Below are 21,804 nucleotides of genomic sequence, written 5' to 3'. Positions count from 1 at the left end.
TCAGCCCCTCTGACCACCTTCCTCTTGGACGCCCGGATTCCAGGCACCATGAGTTGGCTGCCATGGACCACGCCACGGTGGGCACCCTGGACAGGACCCCTGTACCCGGCCTCAGGCTGGGTCCCCCCAGCGGGCCACATGTGTGGGTTCTCCACCAGGTGTGGGTTCTGTTCATGACGTCCCCTCCTCGCTGTCATTGATCGAAGCTTCTCCAGGACCTCAGCCCTTGGGTTCCCCGACTCGGAATCTTGCCTTGTCCTGTGCTTGTCCACGTTTGGTTGGGTTTTTGTCTTTCTGTTTCTGATCTACAGTTCTGGGCATATTGCAGGTCGTGGTGTCCACGCTTTTTGGACCCTCAGTCATAAATACTTTTTTATCCAGGACTCAGAACACAGGAGCTTTGTAACAATGTTTTATTTTTATTGTATTCTGTAAAAATGTGGAAACCTGAATGCGGCCCTTGAGGTGGATTTAATGAGCGTCATGAGGCTTCCGGTAGGGCCAGAAAGCCACGGTGGTGGCAGGTGGCCCGAGTCAGCTGCAGACGCTGCAGACGCATTCCCCTGGTCTCATCTCCCGGTCACCTTGTCCCCGGAGACCCCAGGGAACAGAAATCCTTAGTGTTTTTTTGGTGGAGCCTTGGAAGCTCTCTCCCCACTCTGGGTCACAGAAAGAGCCTCCAGGAGGCTGGGAGTCGCCTGGAGTCCCCCAGCATCATCTGCTCTACCCCCGCCACGGGGCCCTCTGCTGGGGACGGCCCCATCACACGCCCGACCCTTCCCTTCACTCAGACTCTGCCCTCCCAAATCTCAACCCCACCCGATGTCTCCGTCTCTCTTTTCCTCTTCCTGCTTTATTTTGCCCCAGGGCTCCAGCCCTGCATGGAACCCCGCATGGCCGCGGGCTCAGGCTCAAGACGGAGGCCCGTGTGCCGCTCCCAGCATGCGGCCGGGCTGCCATGTGTGCTGTCCCACACCAGGGAGCCACTGGCTGCGTCTGCCGCCCCCTCCTGCGCTTCGGTGGGAGCCCTCCCGGCTGGCAGGGAGCACCCTCTTTGCTTTTCCATTTCAAAACTGACCCGGATATTTGAGGACCTTTGTCCGTCCACGTTGGTCCACAGCAAGTTTGCCAACTTCCTCTGCAGACCTCACCAGCAGCGGCTCTTTCTGGGTCGGATTCACAGGTGACCCCTGGAGAGCCGCCCATGGGGATCCACCTCCCTCCACTCACGGTCCTCTTTTCTGTCCCCTGTTGAAGGCATGGACATTCCCCGCTGGTCGGTTGCTCACCCCACGGCTGTGATGCAGCTGGAGATGGGTTTCATGACGACTCCCGGCGGTGACCCAGGACGCGCGGGAGTGGCACCGCTCTGGGGGCTGCTCCCGTGTCTGGCTGCCCTGCAGGACTGTCTTGTTGGTCGCCGCGGCTTCTCTGCTGGTTCGGTCAGGTTTTCTATGCGGGTGGTCATTTCTTCCACAGTTTTTGTCCCTGCGAGGTTGTGTCCTGGGCTGTGTGTGTGCAGTCTTGCACAGGGATGGCAGCGGCAAGCATATAATCGGGTGGGCACCTGCCCCTGCTCTCCTGCACCCACCCCAATCCTCACCCTCACCCGGGCTTCTTTGAAATAATCTTTCTCAGGCCTCTCTGTTCCCAGGGCTGACGTTGGCTGCCCCTGAGGTCATCGCGTCCACCCGTGCGCTCCTGGGCCAGACAGGTGGTCTGAGAAGTTGACCTGCTTCCCAGGGCCCAGGACGATCTGTGGCCAAAGAGCTCAGAGCTGCCTCCTATGTGGGCCCCAGGACTAGGCTGACCCGTGGGGCCCTGGCGCCCCAGCTCTGGCCTCAGACCAGACAGCATTCTGTTGCGTGTCAGAGCCAGGGTGGGGGTCTGCGGGTTCCAAGTAGCCTGGGTGGGGGCATGCCAGGGTGAGCCTGACCTGCCCTCCAGGGTCAGACTCCCCAGAGATCTGCATCTCTGTCCATCTAGTTCCCCATCCCCAGGACCTCCCCCCAGGTCCCTTTATCTGGACAGAAGATGTCCCCAGTATGGGCCCCCAGACATGAGAGTGCGACAACCCTTCCCCATCAGACTGGGATAGGTTATGGCTGCTTGAGGGCAGGACCCCAAAATGTGAGCATTCAGCCCCCCAGAAGACCAAGACCAGACTCCAAGGAGGGTCTTCAGGACCACGGGACCTGTGACAGGTGGAGTCCAGAGCCGCCCAGGCCCGCGCTGACCCACCCAGGCCTCTCCCGCTCATGGCAGCAGTGGCGCTCCCCTCCCGGTGTCCAGGAAGAGCAGGGGCAGGGGGCAGAGCCCAGGGATGGCTGCCAAGGCATTTGGGGCTTTGCCCAGCTCGGTAGCTCTTTCCGGAAACGATGGCTTGCATAACCTGGCCAGGGGCCGTGGGGGCCAGGGTGGGCGGGCAGGGAGGGCGGCTGCTCCCGCCCAGGGCTCGCTATCCGGTTACTTCCTGCCACTCTGCGTAATTCCAGGCAGGGAGATGACGCGGTGGCGGGAGAGCCGCAGGCTGTGGGAGCTCTCCATGGCCAGCCTCAGCCCAGCAGGTGGGGGATTAGTCACCGCAGCGTCCACCCCACCCTGAGGGGAAGAGGCGGCTTGCTCGGACACCTGATCCGCTCCAGGGGGCAGCGGTGTGATTAGAATGCTGGTGGCTGTCAGGTCAGTGGGGTCAGCCGGGTGCCCAGTGTGGGAGGCAAGCCATGGGGCCAGCAGGGCTTCCAGCCTGTGCTTCCTGTTTGGCCACCAGGGGGCCACAGAGTTGTGGCTGGGGAGCCCCTCGTCCCCTCCCTCCATCACTAAGAGGGAGTCAGGCTCCGAGGCTGGCCCCGCTACTGGATTAGGCCAGGCAGGTGGGGGGCTGGCCCCGGGGGAACCTGTCACACCGACCCCCAGACACAACTGACCCTGAGGGCACGATGTCGCCAGCCTGCTCTTGGGTTGAAAGCCCCTTGTAAACCAGGAGACCTGGTGGGCAGACTGGACACCGCTGTGCCCTCTGACCTCCCTTTCGATGACCAGCGCAGGCCTTGACTTGTAGGCCAGGGGTCGGGGTGGGGAGGGGCTGCAGTCCTCCCGCTGAGCCCAAACATCCTGCGACGGGGGTGTGCTGTGTCCATTGTAAAGGGCTGTCCTCTCCCTCCCGGGACCCTCCCAGCCCTGAGACCTTGGCCAGTCCCCTTTCCCTCTCTGGGCCTCAGCACACCATTGCTGGGGGGATGGGACTGTACTTGAGGGACCGTCCAGCTATGGAGGACAGAGACTGATTCCGGGACCCCTGGGACCCCTGAGACCCTGGCCTGAGCTGCGGAGGCACAGGGGCTGGCTATCTGCCACCTCGTGAGGGAACGTGAGACCAGCTTACTGCATCCACCCTGCTGACTGCTGGCATGCAGGCTTTTCTGGGCCTCAGTTTACCATGGTGAGACAAGGGGCCCAGCAGGAGGACTGTGTCCCTCCCCCTCCTGCCGTCCCAGAAGACATGTTGACGACATCTGCATCACGCCCCACATCCACCCCTGGACGCTCCACACCCATGGCCCAGTGTTTACAGGTCCTGACAGGGGTACTGGGGGCACTTGCAGCAGCAGGAGGCCAGGGCAGGTCCCTGAGCCCAGGATGTCCCTGGGTACCCAGCTGGACAGCTCCAGCTGCGGGTCCCTCTGGCCCCTCGGCCATTGGCTCCGCGGCTCTGGTGCTGCTTGCCCACCTGCCTGCCCCACCATCAGGCTGGGGAGGCTGCAGTCCCCTGAGGATTCACATGTGGGACCACAGGCTTCCCTGTCCCCATACCTCACCCCCTGCCAAACTGGTCCTGTCTGGGCAGTGGGCTCCTCCAGACCCTTGGTCAGCTCCTGGGAGTGCAGAGCCAGTGCTGCCCACCCTCCCCGTGCTTTTGTGTCTCTGGGGGTGTCTGGGGCCTCCCCATAACCCTGCAAGGAAGGGAGAGCCAGGCATTAGGAAGGGGAGGTTCCGGGGGGCATTGGCAGTCACAGGGAAGACTAACAGAGGGACAGGCTTCCAGGGCCCCATCCACCCTCTGCAGAGGGTCCCTGCACTCTCTGCGGGGCTGGCGGGCTCCTGAGTGCCTGCGGGTCCACACACCAGTGGGCACATGCACACACACATGCACGTGCACACACCCCGAGCTTGACATCAGGGTGACTGAGGAGTCTGGAGGCTTTGTGCGAAGGAGATGGAACCTTCCCTCGGGGCTGCCTGCACCAGGTGCAGCCTCTCCTGTCATGTCAGATGCCCTCACCTGGGGGGACACCTGTCCTGGATGCCCAGGCAGGGACACCTGGATTCACTCACTCACTCACTCAGTCAGCTGGGCTGTGCAGTCCTGGGTGGCCGGCCTGGGGTGTGTGCCCCTGGGTCCTGGGTCTGCCCCAACCCTGGGTTTTATGGACAAGCTAAAAAATGCACAGAGCCCACAAACTGCAAAATGCTCCAAGTGTATTTATGAAACTGATTGGCCATTTCCTGAGGAGGGGGACACAGACCCAGGGCTGAGGTAGAAGTGAGGCTCTACCTCCTGGCAGCTGGCCGAGCAGCTGATCTCCATGTCCAGGTGACAGTCGTTTGGGAGACACTTATGTGATGCTTAAGTCTTGAAAAGAGCAGTCTAGACCCCCAGCCAGAGGAGCCCCCACTTGCTCTAGGCCTTTCTGAGCAGGTGGCTCATGTTGATAAGGGCCACCCCAGCACCAGGGGGCAGGTTGGTGTCAGAGGCTGCTGAGTGGCCCACAGTCTCCACTTTTGGAAAGGAGAGGTGGGTGGACCATATCCTGGCCACTCTGGTCACCTGGACAGGGTGCAAGTTCTGCTGCCTGAGACGCTGAGATCGGAGGACATCAGGACGTCCTCATCAGTGTGTTGGGAGGACGCGGTGCTGCTTGGTTTCCTGGCGAGCCTGGGCTCCTGCCCCGGCTTCTGCTCTGCCCTAGCTCTGTCCTTCTTTGCTCTGCTCAAGCTCTGGCTCCTCTGAGTGGCACTGCAGGCCCAGGCAGCCACACTCCTCCACCTCGGTGTAGCTGAAGGCCTTGCTGGAACCGTCGGCACAATGCAGGGTCACGTTCCTCAGCGAGGTCCGCAGCTCCTGGCAGCACCGGCACTTGTGCTGCAGCGTGTTAGCTTCCAGGGAGTATCTGTGGGCAGAGCCTGCTCAGCGCCAGGGGCCATGCCTGGAGCTGCCCAAGTGTCCCCACGGACTCCCCAGCCAGCACTGCAGCAGCTTGCTGCCATGTGCTGGACACCGGGCTAATCTCCTGAAGCGGGGATCGTGACAACCCGCCCTTGGAGGTGTGCTGGCCAGCATTGAACAACCAGCTCTCATTTGCCAACTGCCGTGGCCACACACTCCCACCAGGGCTGAGGTCAACCACCACCATGACGTCACTGCTCACAGGGTTAGGGAGAGATGCACAGAGCCTGCTGCGTGTCACCAGCCCTTCAGCCCAGCTCAGAGCCCCGCTGTTTCCCCAATCTTGCCCCCACGGCCTCCCTCTGGGGGCCCTCCATCCTCATCTTGTCCCTTCATGGTCCTGTCCCTTGTGTGCTTGGCATCCTGGGCCTGGGCAGGCCTGACTGCACCCCACTGCCAATCACATCTTCTCTGAGCTCTGCGTGGGCTGGGGGAGCAGCCAAGGAGAGGGGCTCACATACATCGAGGAGGTGTCCCCGCAGTTGCCCTGGCAGTAGGCGAGACGCATGGGCTGGGCGGAGCTGCAGCTCCCCTGCTGGAAGATCTGCTGCTTGTAGTACACGGCACAGGTAGACCCTGGGGAGAGACGTGGGAGCGGGTGCGGAGTCGGGGGTTAGGACCGACCCGGCTGCTCCCCACCTCCCTGGACCTCCACAGGTGGAATCAGGCCCTGCTGCAGACATGCCCACTTACCGGGCAGGGGCGTGGGGCAGGAGAGGCAGCAGCCGTCCTCGCTCAGTGTGGCCTGGTCCTGCGCCATGAAGAGGGTGCTGTCAGTACTGGGGAGGCTGCTGGGCAGCCCTCCCAGCAATGGGGGTAGGGACGCTGGGCCAGGCTCAGACTGGCTTGGACAGCACCCCCTGTGGGAGGGTGATAACCCTGTTGGTGCTGCAGGGGCTGACGTGGCTTCTCCCTGCGTTGGGTGAGTCCCCCCTTGGCTGGGGTAGGTAGGCCACAGGTCTCACCCTAGGGCAGCTGAGGGCAGGACACGCCTTCTTCGTGGTCACCACCACGAGCCCGTCCTGCTCCTTCTCACACTCGTAGGTCACGCAGCTCTCCCCAGGGTCTGACCAGGTCTCACCAGGCTGCAAGGAGGCCAGGCCAGCAGGGTGAGCACCCTCCCCTCGGGCAGATTCCTCTGTCTGTCTGTCCGCCTACCAGCCTGTGAGCTTCTGAAAGGACCTGGCCTCTGCCAGGCACAGGCAATTGTGGCTCCCCAAGTTCCTTGGCATGCAAGGACCCTGCCCCTGAGCCCCACTGGGGGTCTCTGTGTCCCACACCGTCCCTACAGGGGGCGGGGTTCCAGTCCTGAGCCACTTCACCCCCAGCTGGCCTGGCACCTGGGGCCTGCCACCCCCAGGACTCAACCCCATGCCACTGGTCACCATGGCAGCCACTACTCACATAGAAGAGGTGCGTGGGGTCGCCGCTGGCATTCACAACGCAGGCTACCTGCACACAGGCCCCGCAGCACTGCTCGTGCTGCACCTGGTACTTGAAGCCCTGCGGGGAGGGATGCACATCAGCCTGAGCGCGCAGGTGCTCGCCACTTGCGGGTGGGCAAGGGTGGAGGTGAGTGCTCACCAGCGGGCAGTGGGTGTTGCAGATCTGGGTCTCACAGCTGATCGTGAACGCATCCAACGGGGCGCCACCGGGCACCTCACACCTGCAGGTCTCGCACAGGCTGGAGGAGACCACAGCGCCAGGCTGGGGAGAATCAGGGCATCGGTGAGCTCGGGCCTGGGGCAGACCTGCCTTCTGCCCCTGCTGGACTGTTGCCACACCCTCCCGGATGTCCCTGCCAGGCCCTGTCTCTACCAGGCTGACCCTTGGTGGTGCCTCCCGGTGCAGAGACCATAGCCCAAGGCCCCTCTCATGGGGCAGATCCCCATGCTGAGCCTCCATGGCGAGGGTGCCATTACAGGTCATATGCTCTGGGTGCCCAGCTTGCCCTGAAGATGCTGAGGAAAGGTGAGCCCATATCGACACCTCTGGGGTCCTGGGGCTGGCCTCAGGCCTCAGCCACACCAAGCTGTGGGCTTCGTCTGCAGAGACTCAGTTCCCCGATCCTGATGGGAGTTCTGTGCTGAGTCTGCAGGAACTCAGAGCCCCCAGCTGACCCCAAGTCTGCCTGAGCTCCAAGTGCTGGCAGGAGAGCCCAGGAGCAGCTGTGGGGCCTGAGCCCTAGCTGGTTCTTACCTGGTACAGAGTCCCATTGACACTGCAGGCCGTCCAGTCTGTGCAGGAGAAGACAGGGAGCTGCAGCCCACACTTCCCTGCACCTGCCCACCCCTCTTCTCCCTGCCCCAGCCTCCTGGACACCCCCAAACACTGACGCTCACTGCTACTTTGTCAGGCCTTAGTCACACCAGGGCTCAGCCCAGAGCGACAGGCCAGCAGTAGATGAGCTCAGCTTTTTCCAGCTGAGCCCTGGAGACCCTGGCCTGCTGTGCCCAGTGCAAGGGTCAGGGACACTCACTGCAGTATTGGACTGGGCAGCAGGTCCCCTCCTCATATGTCAGCACCTGGTGGGAACCCTCAGGACAGTCCGCAGGCTTGGGGCAGTAGCTGACGTTGCAGGCTGTGGGGGAAGGGGGCAGTCAGGGGTCTGTACCCCTCTCTGCACTTGCTCCCACCTGGCCCAAAGTCCTGCTTCATAGGGGGCTCCAGGACCGCTGACTGCCTGGTGGGCCCACACGGGAGGCTCTGGTAAGCCTGGGCGGAGGAACCCCCCAGACATCCTGGAGCACATCTGCTGGTGTGTCACCCGATGAAGCTGCACAGAGGGACCAATCGCTGGGAGGGGGTGGTCTCTGGGGAGCTCTGCCTCCCATGGGACAGTCGGGCATAGTCAGTGCCTGCGTGACCCCTGCAGGGGAGCACTTCCCATCCCACTCCCACCCAGTGAGGGGCTCACCGCAGCTGTACTGGGGACAGCACTGGTTGGTCAGCAGGGCTGCACGCACTGCCACAAAGCCGGGCAGGGGGCAGGTGGGGGGCAGCGGGCAGGGCTTTCTGCGGCAGGCTGTGGTCTGAGAGCCCCCCTCGCAGGTGCACTCCTGGCAGCCGTCGTTGATGGAGTGGCCTGGCTGTAGGGGGCGGGACACAGGGGCCCGGCCCATCAGTCAGCTGCCTGGCCAGGGGAGCTGCACCAGGCCGGCTAGCACAGGGTGGGGGTGGCTGGAGGTGGGGACGTGCAGCCCACCACTGGGGGGGCCTGGGGAAGAGGCTTCAAAAGTGTGGGCGGTGCCCAGGGTTGGCCTGAGGAGGCCAGAGGAGGTGGGAGGAGGCTGTGCGGGGACCTGCCTCCCTCCCTCCAACTCTCACCTTCACGTGTCCAGCAGGGTGGGAGGGGGTCCCAGGGAGGGGAAGGGCAGGGAAGGCACCCCCAGGTCTTGTTGAGGAGCCTGTTCCTCTCCCTGCCTGTCCTCGGAGCCTCTGGCACCGAAAGGAAGCCCTGGCCCCTCAGCCTTGCTTTGGCCGTGTCTGGGGCCTGCATGTCGGGAGCCCCTCCTGAGGCCTGCATCTCGGGAGCCCCTCCTGAGGCCCCCAGGCCACACTCACCTCCACCAGCTTTCCGTGGGGCCCCAGGCACCCTGGAGGGAAGAGATCATGAGGTTACAGCTGGGCAGCTGCAGCGGTGGGGGAGCAGGGTGAACCCCAGGGGCCCCTCCCCACCCCCGCACAGCACCACGCCCCGCCTGCCCATGGGGTGCGCACAGCTGCAGTCCTGGGGCACGCAGACGTTGATACTGGTGCTGAAAAGGGTCTCGCCGTCAGGACAGAAGCAGCCTTCTGTGAGGTTGCCAGCCTCGTGAAGAACCCTGTGGGGGAGCGGAGCATTGGCTGGGACCCCTGCCCTCCAGGGTGGGAAGATCCCTGGCCTGGGACAGCCGCGTGGGGCCCATGGGCGGACCGGGGGGCACATACAGGAGGCTGGTGCTGTCATTTCCATAGCAGTACGAGGTGCTGGATGGGCCACAGGCCTGGTACACCTTGTCGGCAGGGCAGGTGAACACTGTGGGGAGGAGATGCCATGCCTGAGGGGCCAGGGTGACACCAGGCTGTGCCTCTGGACCCAGCCTCCACTGAGACTGACACCTCTCAGGGGCTGCAGTGGGAGTACGTGGGCCACCCTCAGTCCAGTCTCGGTGGCCTGGAATCAGCCCCTCTAGCCCTGCCACTGCCTGACTGTGACCCTGGCACCTGGCACCCTGGGCCGCAGGTACCCAGACTTAGATGGCCCCTCCTTTCTCTTCAGGGAACCAGAAGTGCTCTACCCTGGGGCCGGCCACCTCCTCCTCCAGGAAGCCCGCCCTGACCACTGAGCTCACCCACTGATGGCCTGGCGTGCCTGCCCCCCTCACAAGGGCTTGGCGCCCTGAGGACCGGCACTCACAGCATGTGCGGTTGGTGTGGTCCCTCCAGTCGATGCACACGCCGTAGGACGTGCAGAGCGAGGCGTACAGCTCCAGGCTGGAGCACACCACCGCTGAGTCGTTCATGTGGCAGTGGTCAAAGACACAGCCTTCATAGAACGGCTGCGGGGGGATCACCGCGTGGCACGGTTCGAAGACCCTGCGGACGGGGATGGATGGGTGGTGGGTGCCGCTCCTGACATCCCCTTCCTGGCCACCAACTAGCCCCACAGTGGAGGTTTCCAGACATAGGTGGAATAGGTGTGACCCCTCCCTGGGGAAGACCCGGCTGGAGGTGGCTCTGTGCCAAGTCTGCCTGCCCTCTAGGACAGGGAATGTTCTGCAAGGTCTGGGCGTGCCAGGGCGGGAGGCTGGTGGGCACAGACCAGATTTTTCTCCACCTGGTGCTGCCCGGGGCAGTGACCCATGCCCACGGGGACAAAGTGGGCCAGCAGAGAGCTGCAGAGACTGACCACCTGGCCACCATTGAGCAGTGACCATTCTGCCCGGAGCCCTGAGGATGCACGTGTGGCCATGGTTTGGCCTGTCCCATGGGCAGCTCTCAACTCCCCTCGGGGGCCCTGCACAGGCTTCTTCCCCGCCAGCCTTGGGGAGGGCAAGGTCAGTGGGCTCCCGCCCAGCACCGGATTCTTACTTGCTCAGGATCAGCTGGCAGATCGGTGCTGCCGGGCACGTGGTAGGTGTGGTTGTGGGCTCAACCGGGGTGGGCCCAGTGGTGGTGGGCGTGGGGGAAGTCCCGAGGCAATATGGCTGGTCAGGGTTGGGCACCCTCCAGTGGCTGGCCATCTTGGAACAGGAAGTGGCCACCATGCCCCCGGGCAGGCGGCATTCGTCCTTCTTGTTGTTGGTGCAGGTGCCTGGGCAGATGCAGTGGCAGTCAGGCCCGCTGGGCAGCACAGCTGGCCGGTCCCCACCCCTGCCGCAGGGCTTGGTGTCCCCAGACTGTGGCTCGGGCCTTGCTCTCAGGGTCGCCCCTCCAGAAATGTGCTGTGATACCCGCCTGGCCCTAACCTCTCTGTGCTTCTCTTTCCCCCGAGAAGCCAGAATGGGGGCAGTTCCTCTTGCAGGGGACAGGTGAGAGCCTCAGGCATGTGGCTTGGGGTGCCCAGCACATTCCTGGTGCAGCCCGAAAGCAGACCCCAGGCAGGAGTCACCCCAGACACCACCTGCTTTAAACCAGGCCCTGCCCAGGGCGAGCTGGGTGGGGGTCTCACCGCACTGCCCCTCGGTGTTGTTGGTAAACTTGCTGAAAGGCACCTCCACCGAGAAGATGAGGCCGGTGAACATGACCTGGACGCCGATGTGCGGGATCGTCACGTACATCTTGATGCCAATGCGAGAGACGTCGATGCCGTTCTTCTGGAAGCCAGGGCTCACCACCTTCTTGTTGAAGATGATCTGGGCATGGAACGGCGGGGCAGACAGGCAGTCAGCCACTGCCCAGGGCCCTGCCCGAAGGCTCCCTGCCCACCAGAACCTGCAGGGGATGTCCCCACCTGGTTGGTCATCACCCCGTTCACTGGCCTGCGGGTCAGCACCACCCGGTCCTGCTGGTACTCCACGATGATGGACTGGGGGCAGGAGAGCCCGTCCTCGGCGTCGCAGAAGTAGTTATCGACGAGCACACGGAAGTGGCCGTACACGGGCACGATCTGCTGCACCAGCACGTAGGTGCAGTTGTCCAGGAACGTGTAGTAGGTGCCGTCGAAGGTGATGTAGTGGGGGTCACCCCAGCCACTGCACACACCTGTCAGGCACCAGGGTGGCCTTATGCTGGGCCCAAGTCACCACGAGAGGCTTGGGGGCCTCCCTGTGGCCCTCCCAATGGGTCACATCTGCCTGCGTAGCCATGGGCATGTCCAGCCATCTCAGACCCCTCCTGTGTCCGGACCCTGTCTCCCACTGGCCCCTGTCCATCCCCACACCCTGTTCTGGCTGCTCACACTGGCAATGGTAGTCCTGGCAGCAGCCGTCCTGGCTGGACACCTTCACAGCCGGGTAGCCGTTGGCGCAAGTGGGTTTCTTCACCTGGGGGCACTTGCGGGGTCTCACGGTGATGGTGTTGTTGCCTTCGCAGGTGGCCTGAGAGCAGTTGGGCATGTCCCAGGTATCGCCTCTCTGTGGAAAAAAGTGCAGTGGTGGTCTGAACCATCTCCAGCCTCGAGGGACTGCTCCTTAGTTCACAGGGGTTACCATCCCTGTGGTGCCATGTGGAAACAAGGGAATGGTGGCTGTGCCATTGGAACATACGTTCAAGCCCCAGCCTCTCCCTGGACCCCCCATCAGCTGCCCAGCTACATCAACCCAGAGCGCCGAGTGCCCAGGGGGTCTCTGGTGAGTGGAGGTTGCCCCGTCCCCAGCCATCTGGCCAGGCCCACGGCATCAACCACCTGGTCTCGGCCCTGGTCATCGTCGACCAGCAGAGTTACCCAAATGCCGAGCAGGCATGCCCTTCTGGAAGTCTCAGGGGACCCAGCCCACCACATCCATGCAGGGCCATCTCCCTATGGTCGGCCAGCAGCTGCCGGGACCAGCAACACCTATGAGAACTTGAAGCTGAAGTCTAATTGCAAAGACGCTTGAGGTCCCTGCTGCAGTCCCTGAGCCCCCAGAGCTGGGGGACGGTGGGGGTTACCTTTCTCGGGGGAATTGTATTTGGGCAACCCCCTGCAGTGACAGGAGCAGAGGTGGAGGTCTCCACAGAGGTTGTGGCTGGAGTGGGGGGCGGCGTGGTGGAGGGACAGTCCTGGTCCACCCTTCTGATCACTTGGCAGTCCTGGTTGCACAGGGCATAATAGCAGTGGCCAGTGAGGTCTGTCTGGCGGTAAATGACAAATCCTGCAAGACCAAGTGGTGCAGTGAGGTTAGCACAGCTGTGCTTGCGAAGGCACCCCCCCAGCAAACAAGTGATCCGTTCTAGTAGGGGACCCTTACAAATGCAGGGAAATGGGATAAAAATACAAAAGAAAGGTTATGGCCATTTTGAGGAAAAAATTATGTCCTTGCCACAAAAGAGCAAAGGCTCCTCTCATCTCTATAGAACTATGGCTTTCCATAAATGGCCCCATTGTGACCAGGGCTGACTCAACCCTAACAGCACAGGGGAGACCCACATACCCGCGGGGTAGAGCTGGCCAGAAACATTGCAGAAGCAGATTCGATGAGTGGAAGCCGTAGAGCTGGGCCACCATGGGACAGAAGAGGACGGTGCCAGAAATGAGGTCTTGGTGGGTGAAGTCACGTAGGGGATCATGGAGGAGAGGGGGCAGCCTTCAGGGGTCTTGCAGCACAGCACGCGCACCTCGTAGTTGAGGCACATCTTGGGAGATCCTTGCTGGTCGCGGTTCCGGCACACCAAGCCCACGTCACGGTCACACTTCACCACCTGGCCCAGCTTGTCGATGCTCACCTCGGGTTGGGTCTCCGCTCGGCACTCCAGCCGCGAGATTTCTTCGGGCCGGTGACAGATTTTTTCTCCACTCCTGATGATGTTGCCGTAGGTTTCATTATCTCCACTGTCAGGTCCTGAGGAGGGGACGTCCACGTCAAACCACCGTGTCCAGGAGCACTGCGGCTGGCAGCCTCTGGTCGTGGAGGGGTATTGAGTTGTCTCAGGTGTAGGAACATGGCTGGTGCTGGACGTAGACATAGAGGTAGTGCTGGTGATGGGGACAGGGCTATGTGTAGTTACAGGAGTAGAGGATGTGCTGGTTGTAGAAGAAGAGGTTGTGCTGGGTGTAGGAGCAGAAGTTTTGCTGGTTGTAGCAGGAGAGGTTGTTCTGGTTGTTTGAGCATAAGGTGTACTGATTGTAGGAGCAGAGAATGTGCTGGTTGTGGAAGGAGAGGTTGTTCTGGTTGTAGGAGCAGAGGATGTGCTGAGTGTAGGAGCAGAGGATGTGCTGGTTGTAGAAGGAGAGGTTGTTCTGGTTGTTTGAGCAGAGGGTGTGCTGACTGTAGGAGCAGAGTATGTGCTGGTTGTAGAAGGAGAGGTTGTTCTGGTTGTTTGAGCAGAGGGTGTACTGATTGTAGGAGCAGAGGTTGTGATGGTTGTAGAAGGAGAGGTTGACCTGGTTGTAGGAGGAGATGTTGTGCTGGATGTAGGAGCAGAGGGTGTGCTAGACATTTTCGTGGAGGTCATGCTGGCAGACGGCACAGAAGAGGTTCCCTGAGTTTGGCTGGTGATGGTCTCAGTTGGGGTGCTGGGAAGTGTGACAGATCCTGTGGTAGGACAGCCTTCAGGGGTCTTGCAGCACAGCACGCGCACCTCGTAGTTGAGGCACATCTTGGGAGATCCTTGCTGGTCGCGGTTCCGGCACACTAAGCCCACGTCACGGTCACACTTCACCACCTGGCCCAGCTTGTCGATGCTCACCTCGGGTTGGGTCTCCGCTCGGCACTCCAGCCGCGAGATTTCTTTGGGCTGGTGACAGATTTTTTCTCCACTCCTGATGATGTTGCCGTAGGTTTCATTATCTCCACTGTCGGGTCCAGAGGAGGGGACGTCCACGTCAAACCACCGTGTCCAGGAGCACTGCGGCTGGCAGCCTCTGGTCGTGGAGGGGGATTGAGTTGTCTCAGGTGTAGGAACATTGCTGGTGCTGGACGTAGACATAGAGGTAGTGCTGGTGATGGGGACAGGGCTATGTGTAGTTACAGGAGTAGAGGATGTGCTGGTTGTAGAAGAAGAGGTTGTGCTGGGTGTAGGAGCAGAAGTTTTGCTGGTTGTAGCAGGAGAGGTTGTTCTGGTTGTTTGAGCATAAGGTGTACTGATTGTAGGAGCAGAGGATGTGCTGGTTGTGGAAGGAGAGGTTGATCTGGTTGTAGGAGCAGAGGATGTGCTGAGTGTAGGAGCAGAGGATGTGCTGGTTGTAGAAGGAGAGGTTGTTCTGGTTGTTTGAGCAGAGGGTGTGCTGACTGTAGGAGCAGAGGTTGTAATGGTTGTAGAAGAAGAGGTTGTGCTGGGTGTAGGAGCAGAAGTTTTGCTGGTTGTAGCAGGAGAGGTTGTTCTGGTTGTTTGAGCAGAGGATGTGCTGAGTGTAGGAGCAGAGGATGTGCTGGTTGTAGCAGGAGAGGTTGTTCTGGTTGTTTGAGCATAAGGTGTACTGATTGTAGGAGCAGAGAATGTGCTGGTTGTGGAAGGAGAGGTTGTTCTGGTTGTAGGAGCAGAGGGTGTGCTGACTGTAGGAGCAGAGGATGTGCTGGTTGTAGAAGGAGAGGTTGTTCTGGTTGTTTGAGCAGAGGGTGTGCTGATTGTAGGAGCAGAGGTTGTGATGGTTGTAGAAGGAGAGGTTGACCTGGTTGTAGGAGGAGATGTTGTGCTGGATGTAGGAGCAGAGGGTGTGCTGGACATTTTCGTGGAGGTCATGCTGGCAGACGGCACAGAAGAGGTTCCCTGAGTTTGGCTGGTGATGGTCTCAGTTGGGGTGCTGGGAAGTGTGACAGATCCTGTGGTAGGACAGCCTTCAGGGGTCTTGCAGCACAGCACGCGCACCTCGTAGTTGAGGCACATCTTGGGAGATCCTTGCTGGTCGCGGTTCCGGCACACTAAGCCCACGTCACGGTCACACTTCACCACCTGGCCCAGCTTGTCGATGCTCACCTCGGGTTGGGTCTCCGCTCGGCACTCCAGCCGCGAGATTTCTTCGGGCCGGTGACAGATTTTTTCTCCACTCCTGATGATGTTGCCGTAGGTTTCATTATCTCCACTGTCGGGTCCAGAGGAGGGGACGTCCACGTCAAACCACCGTGTCCAGGAGCACTGCGGCTGGCAGCCTCTGGTCATGGAGGGGGATTGAGTTGTCTCAGGTGTAGGAACATTGCTGGTGCTGGACGTAGACATAGAGGTAGTGCTGGTGATGGGGACAGGGCTATGTGTAGTTACAGGAGTAGAGGATGTGCTGGTTGTAGAAGAAGAGGTTGTGCTGGGTGTAGGAGCAGAAGTTTTGCTGGTTGTAGCAGGAGAGGTTGTTCTGGTTGTTTGAGCAGAGGATGTGCTGAGTGTAGGAGCAGAGGATGTGCTGGTTGTAGAAGGAGAGGTTGTTCTGGTTGTTTGAGCATAAGGTGTACTGATTGTAGGAGCAGAGAATGTGCTGGTTGTGGAAGGAGAGGTTGTTCTGGTTGTAGGAGCAGAGGGTGTGCTGACTGTAGGAGCAGAGGATGTGCTGGTTGTAGAAGGAGAGGTTGTTCTGGTTGTTTGAGCAGAGGGTGTGCTGATTGTAGGAGCAGAGAATGTGCTGGTTGTGGAAGGAGAGGTTGTTCTGGTTGTAGGAGCAGAGGGTGTACTGATTGTAGGAGCAGAGGTTTTGATGGTTGTAGAAGGAGAGGTTGTCCTGGTTGTAGGAGGAGATGTTGTGCTGGATGTAGGAGCAGAGGGTGTGCTGGACATTTTCGTGGAGGTCATGCTGGCAGACGGCACAGAAGAGGTTCCCTGAGTTTGGCTGGTGATGGTCTCAGTTGGGGTGCTGGGAAGTGTGACAGATCCTGTGGTAGGACAGCCTTCAGGGGTCTTGCAGCACAGCACGCGCACCTCGTAGTTGAGGCACATCTTGGGAGATCCTTGCTGGTCGCGGTTCCGGCACACTAAGCCCACGTCACGGTCACACTTCACCACCTGGCCCAGCTTGTCGATGCTCACCTCGGGTTGGGTCTCCGCTCGGCACTCCAGCCGCGAGATTTCTTCGGGCCGGTGACAGATTTTTTCTCCACTCCTGATGATGTTGCCGTAGGTTTCATTATCTCCACTGTCGGGTCCAGAGGAGGGGACGTCCACGTCAAACCACCGTGTCCAGGAGCACTGCGGCTGGCAGCCTCTGGTCGTGGAGGGGGATTGAGTTGTCTCAGGTGTAGGAACATTGCTGGTGCTGGACGTAGACATAGAGGTAGTGCTGGTGATGGGGACAGGGCTATGTGTAGTTACAGGAGTAGAGGATGTGCTGGTTGTAGAAGAAGAGGTTGTGCTGGGTGTAGGAGCAGAAGTTTTGCTGGTTGTAGCAGGAGAGGTTGTTCTGGTTGTTTGAGCATAAGGTGTACTGATTGTAGGAGCAGAGAATGTGCTGGTTGTGGAAGGAGAGGTTGTTCTGGTTGTGGGAGCAGAGGGTGTACTGATTGTAGGAGCAGAGGTTGTGATGGTTGTAGAAGGAGAGGTTGTCCTGGTTGTAGGAGGAGATGTTGTGCTGGATGTAGGAGCAGAGGGTGTGCTGGACATTTTCGTGGAGGTCATGCTGGCAGACGGCACAGAAGAGGTTCCCTGAGTTTGGCTGGTGATGGTCTCAGTTGGGGTGCTGGGAAGTGTGACAGATCCTGTGGTAGGACAGCCTTCAGGGGTCTTGCAGCACAGCACACGCACCTCGTAGTTGAGGCACATCTTGGGAGATCCTTGCTGGTCGCGGTTCCGGCACACTAAGCCCACGTCACGGTCACACTTCACCACCTGGCCCAGCTTGTCGATGCTCACCTCGGGTTGGGTCTCCGCTCGGCACTCCAGCCGCGAGATTTCTTCGGGCCGGTGACAGATTTTTTCTCCACTCCTGATGATGTTGCCGTAGGTTTCATTATCTCCACTGTCGGGTCCAGAGGAGGGGACGTCCACGTCAAACCACCGTGTCCAGGAGCACTGCGGCTGGCAGCCTCTGGTCGTGGAGGGGTATTGAGTTGTCTCAGGTGTAGGAACATTGCTGGTGCTGGACGTAGACATAGAGGTAATGCTGGTGATGGGGAAAGGGCTATGTGTAGTTACAGGAGTAGAGGATGTGCTGGTTGTAGAAGAAGAGGTTGTGCTGGGTGTAGGAGCAGAAGTTTTGCTGGTTGTAGCAGGAGAGGTTGTTCTGGTTGTTTGAGCATAAGGTGTACTGATTGTAGGAGCAGAGAATGTGCTGGTTGTGGAAGGAGAGGTTGTTCTGGTTGTAGGAGCAGAGGGTGTGCTGACTGTAGGAGCAGAGGATGTGCTGGTTGTAGAAGGAGAGGTTGTTCTGGTTGTTTGAGCAGAGGGTGTGCTGATTGTAGGAGCAGAGGTTGTGATGGTTGTAGAAGGAGAGGTTGACCTGGTTGTAGGAGGAGATGTTGTGCTGGATGTAGGAGCAGAGGGTGTGCTGGACATTTTCGTGGAGGTCATGCTGGCAGACGGCACAGAAGAGGTTCCCTGAGTTTGGCTGGTGATGGTCTCAGTTGGGGTGCTGGGAAGTGTGACAGATCCTGTGGTAGGACAGCCTTCAGGGGTCTTGCAGCACAGCACGCGCACCTCGTAGTTGAGGCACATCTTGGGAGATCCTTGCTGGTCGCGGTTCCGGCACACTAAGCCCACGTCACGGTCACACTTCACCACCTGGCCCAGCTTGTCGATGCTCACCTCGGGTTGGGTCTCCGCTCGGCACTCCAGCCGCGAGATTTCTTCGGGCCGGTGACAGATTTTTTCTCCACTCCTGATGATGTTGCCGTAGGTTTCATTATCTCCACTGTCGGGTCCAGAGGAGGGGACGTCCACGTCAAACCACCGTGTCCAGGAGCACTGCGGCTGGCAGCCTCTGGTCGTGGAGGGGGATTGAGTTGTCTCAGGTGTAGGAACATGGCTGGTGCTGGACGTAGACATAGAGGTAGTGCTGGTGATGGGGACAGGGCTATGTGTAGTTACAGGAGTAGAGGATGTGCTGGTTGTAGAAGAAGAGGTTGTGCTGGGTGTAGGAGCAGAAGTTTTGCTGGTTGTAGCAGGAGAGGTTGTTCTGGTTGTTTGAGCATAAGGTGTACTGATTGTAGGAGCAGAGGATGTGATGGTTGTGGAAGGAGAGGTTGTTCTAGTTGTAGGAGCAGAGGATGTGCTGAGTGTAGGAGCAGAGGATGTGCTGGTTGTAGAAGGAGAGGTTGTTCTGGTTGTTTGAGCAGAGGGTGTGCTGATTGTAGGAGCTGAGTATGTGCTGGTTGTAGAAGGAGAGGTTGTTCTGGTTGTTTGAGCAGAGGGTGTACTGATTGTAGGAGCAGAGGTTGTGATGGTTGTAGAAGGAGAGGTTGTCCTGGTTGTAGGAGGAGATGTTGTGCTGGATGTAGGAGCAGAGGGTGTGCTGGACATTTTCGTGGAGGTCATGCTGGCAGACGGCACAGAAGAGGTTCCCTGAGTTTGGCTGGTGATGGTCTCAGTTGGGGTGCTGGGAAGTGTGACAGATCCTGTGGTAGGACAGCCTTCAGGGGTCTTGCAGCACAGCACTCGCACCTCGTAGTTGAGGCACATCTTGGGAGATCCTTGCTGGTCGCGGTTCCGGCACACTAAGCCCACGTCACGGTCACACTTCACCACCTGGCCCAGCTTGTCGATGCTCACCTCGGGTTGGGTCTCCGCTCGGCACTCCAGCCGCGAGATTTCTTCGGGCCGGTGACAGATTTTTTCTCCACTCCTGATGATGTTGCCGTAGGTTTCATTATCTCCACTGTCGGGTCCAGAGGAGGGGACGTCCACGTCAAACCACCGTGTCCAGGAGCACTGCGGCTGGCAGCCTCTGGTCGTGGAGGGGTATTGAGTTGTCTCAGGTGTAGGAACATTGCTGGTGCTGGACGTAGACATAGAGGTAGTGCTGGTGATGGGGACAGGGCTATGTGTAGTTACAGGAGTAGAGGATGTGCTGGTTGTAGAAGAAGAGGTTGTGCTGGGTGTAGGAGCAGAAGTTTTGCTGGTTGTAGCAGGAGAGGTTGTTCTGGTTGTTTGAGCATAAGGTGTACTGATTGTAGGAGCAGAGGATGTGCTGGTTGTGGAAGGAGAGGTTGTTCTGGTTGTAGGAGCAGAGGATGTGCTGAGTGTAGGAGCTGAGTATGTGCTGGTTGTAGAAGGAGAGGTTGTTCTGGTTGTTTGAGCAGAGGGTGTACTGATTGTAGGAGCAGAGGTTGTGATGGTTGTAGAAGGAGAGGTTGTCCTGGTTGTAGGAGGAGATGTTGTGCTGGATGTAGGAGCAGAGGGTGTGCTGGACATTTTCGTGGAGGTCATGCTGGCAGACGGCACAGAAGAGGTTCCCTGAGTTTGGCTGGTGATGGTCTCAGTTGGGGTGCTGGGAAGTGTGACAGATCCTGTGGTAGGACAGCCTTCAGGGGTCTTGCAGCACAGCACGCGCACCTCGTAGTTGAGGCACATCTTGGGAGATCCTTGCTGGTCGCGGTTCCGGCACACCAAGCCCACGTCACGGTCACACTTCACCACCTGGCCCAGCTTGTCGATGCTCACCTCGGGTTGGGTCTCCGCTCGGCACTCCAGCCGCGAGATTTCTTCGGGCCGGTGACAGATTTTTTCTCCACTCCTGATGATGTTGCCGTAGGTTTCATTATCTCCACTGTCGGGTCCTGAGGAGGGGACGTCCACGTCAAACCACCGAGTCCAGGAGCACTGCGGCTGGCAGCCTCTAGTTGTCCGTTCGGAAATCATGCCTGTGTGTGATGTGACTCTTGTTTCTCTCGTCACGGTCGCTGAGCTGGTAGGCGTGTGCTCTGTGGAGGTTGGCTGGCTTTCTTTGGCCGAGGTGGCCTGCATTTTGGTGTTTGTTTTGAGTGTGGTGGACTCTGTGGTCTCAGGCTTCTCTGTGCACACGTCCACCGTCTGGCAGCACTGGATGCGGATCTCGTAGTTGAGGCAGATTGGCGGTAGCTGGTTCTTATTCAGGCAGATCAGCCCCACCTTGGCATTGCAGGTCACCACCTGCCCCAGCTCCGACAGTGGGGTATTGGGGAATCTCTCTGCCCTACACTGCACACTTGTGGGCCTTTCACAGAATTTGTATCCCTCGGCTCTCAAATGTTTGAAAGTATCAAAGTCTCCACTGTTTCTGTCAGACCCAGGGTAGCTGCCGTCGATCCACTCTGTCCAAGTGCAGAGCTCCTGGAAGCAGGAGTTCCGGCTGGGTTGAGGGGATGTTGAAGTACTTGGGGCCCCTGAGGTCCCTGTGGCTGTGGTAGACACAGGGAATGCTGTTGAAGTGGTTGTTGGCACTGGAGTTGGGCTGGGGGTTGAGAAAGTTGTTTTGGCAGATGTAGAGATTGTTGGGGCAGGTGTAGAGGGAACTCGGGCAGAGCTTGTACTAGGTGTAGATAGAGGGACTGGGCCAGTTGTGGTGACAGGAGCTGGAGAGGCTGTGGACTGTCGTTCTGTGGATGTGGCCCCAGTTTCAGTTGTGCTGGAGGTAGTCGGAGGGGCGGTCTGAGCTGCACCGCTGGAGGTGTGGCAGGCCAGAGGGTTGCAGCAGAAGACCCTGATCTGGTAGTTGTGGCACAGTCCCGACGCCTGGTCTCCGTTGTGGCAGGTCAGCCCCACTGCCGGGCTACACTCCACGTGCTGCCCCAGGACCTGAAGGGGCACCTCAGGGGCGTCCTCCGCACGGCACTCCACTGCCCTTGGTTCCTGGCACACCCAATATCCGTGTGCACGGAGGTTCTCCAGCGTATCATAGTCCCCGCTGTGTTTGCCCCGTCCAGGATGGCTGACATCCAGCCACGCTGACCACTGGCACTCTTCCCCACAGCTGGTTGAGGCAGAGACCCAGGCAGGTGTCGTCCTGGGGGAAATGCCTGCGGGAACAGTGGACGGAGGGCCCGGGTGCGCTGTGCTCTGGGTGGGGCCAGGGCCAATGCTGGGGGCGCGGGTCCAGCTCGTGCCTGTGGGTAGAAGAGAAGGCGGCAGGGCTGAGCGTTGGTCCCAGTGCTCGGGCAGTCTCACTGGGCTGCTCCTGGGAGTCCCGTCCCTACTGCCCATTAGCTGCCTTGTGGGTGTTGCCACAGTTGACGTGGCCATCTAACTGCCTGGGGCTGCGTGGCCTGCCTGTCTGCCTGCCTGTTCACGTGACCACTGCTGGGACCCACCAGGCACAGAGCAGGAGTGGAGCTTGCACCTGTGGAATAAACAGGGAAGGTGACCTCATTTGAGGGAAGCTGGATCCTTGGGCCATGCCCTGAGCAGAATGTACGTGTATAAGCCCCCGAACGTCAGAATGAGAGGGCTCTTCACTGTCAGAGGCTCTCTGATGATGCCTCGGGAGCCCTAAGATGCACCCCTCAGAAGAGGGTGAGGACATGGGGCACCGGGTGCTCTGTGCAGTGTAAGGTGAACGGACCACCCTAAACCCCCAGAGAGCTTCCCGTGGTCCTGCAGGAGCCAGCCTGGGGCTGCCCCAAGCT

The 21,804-nt window shown here is 59.8% G+C and overlaps 1 protein-coding gene across 1 annotated transcript in view; it reads right to left on the bottom strand.

Annotated features, from left to right (window-relative positions):
* Positions 1-4,966: 4,966 nt before the first annotated feature.
* The window catches only part of MUC5AC (mucin 5AC, oligomeric mucus/gel-forming), a 32,932-nt gene continuing 16,094 nt past the window's right edge, over positions 4,967-21,804 (bottom strand). Inside the window, exons 31-49 of the mRNA XM_063095202.1 lie at positions 12,784-21,285; positions 12,302-12,504; positions 11,610-11,784; positions 11,163-11,413; positions 10,881-11,064; positions 10,301-10,523; positions 9,627-9,805; positions 9,158-9,245; positions 8,948-9,051; positions 8,792-8,823; positions 8,145-8,316; positions 7,707-7,808; positions 7,427-7,464; positions 6,812-6,934; positions 6,632-6,730; positions 6,193-6,312; positions 5,909-5,978; positions 5,689-5,803; positions 4,967-5,171 (exon numbers count right to left, since the gene is read on the bottom strand). Of these exons, the coding sequence (XP_062951272.1) occupies positions 4,967-5,171; positions 5,689-5,803; positions 5,909-5,978; positions 6,193-6,312; positions 6,632-6,730; positions 6,812-6,934; positions 7,427-7,464; positions 7,707-7,808; positions 8,145-8,316; positions 8,792-8,823; positions 8,948-9,051; positions 9,158-9,245; positions 9,627-9,805; positions 10,301-10,523; positions 10,881-11,064; positions 11,163-11,413; positions 11,610-11,784; positions 12,302-12,504; positions 12,784-21,285 (10,985 nt within the window). The remainder of the gene's footprint in view (positions 5,172-5,688; positions 5,804-5,908; positions 5,979-6,192; positions 6,313-6,631; positions 6,731-6,811; positions 6,935-7,426; positions 7,465-7,706; positions 7,809-8,144; positions 8,317-8,791; positions 8,824-8,947; positions 9,052-9,157; positions 9,246-9,626; positions 9,806-10,300; positions 10,524-10,880; positions 11,065-11,162; positions 11,414-11,609; positions 11,785-12,301; positions 12,505-12,783; positions 21,286-21,804) is intronic.

The sequence above is a fragment of the Cynocephalus volans genome, chromosome 4 (genome assembly GCF_027409185.1).
Source record: "Cynocephalus volans isolate mCynVol1 chromosome 4, mCynVol1.pri, whole genome shotgun sequence".
Classification (NCBI taxonomy): Eukaryota; Metazoa; Chordata; class Mammalia; order Dermoptera; family Cynocephalidae; genus Cynocephalus; species Cynocephalus volans.
Note: the sequence above shows the minus strand (reverse complement) of the source record. Positions and strands in the feature narration are given on the sequence as shown.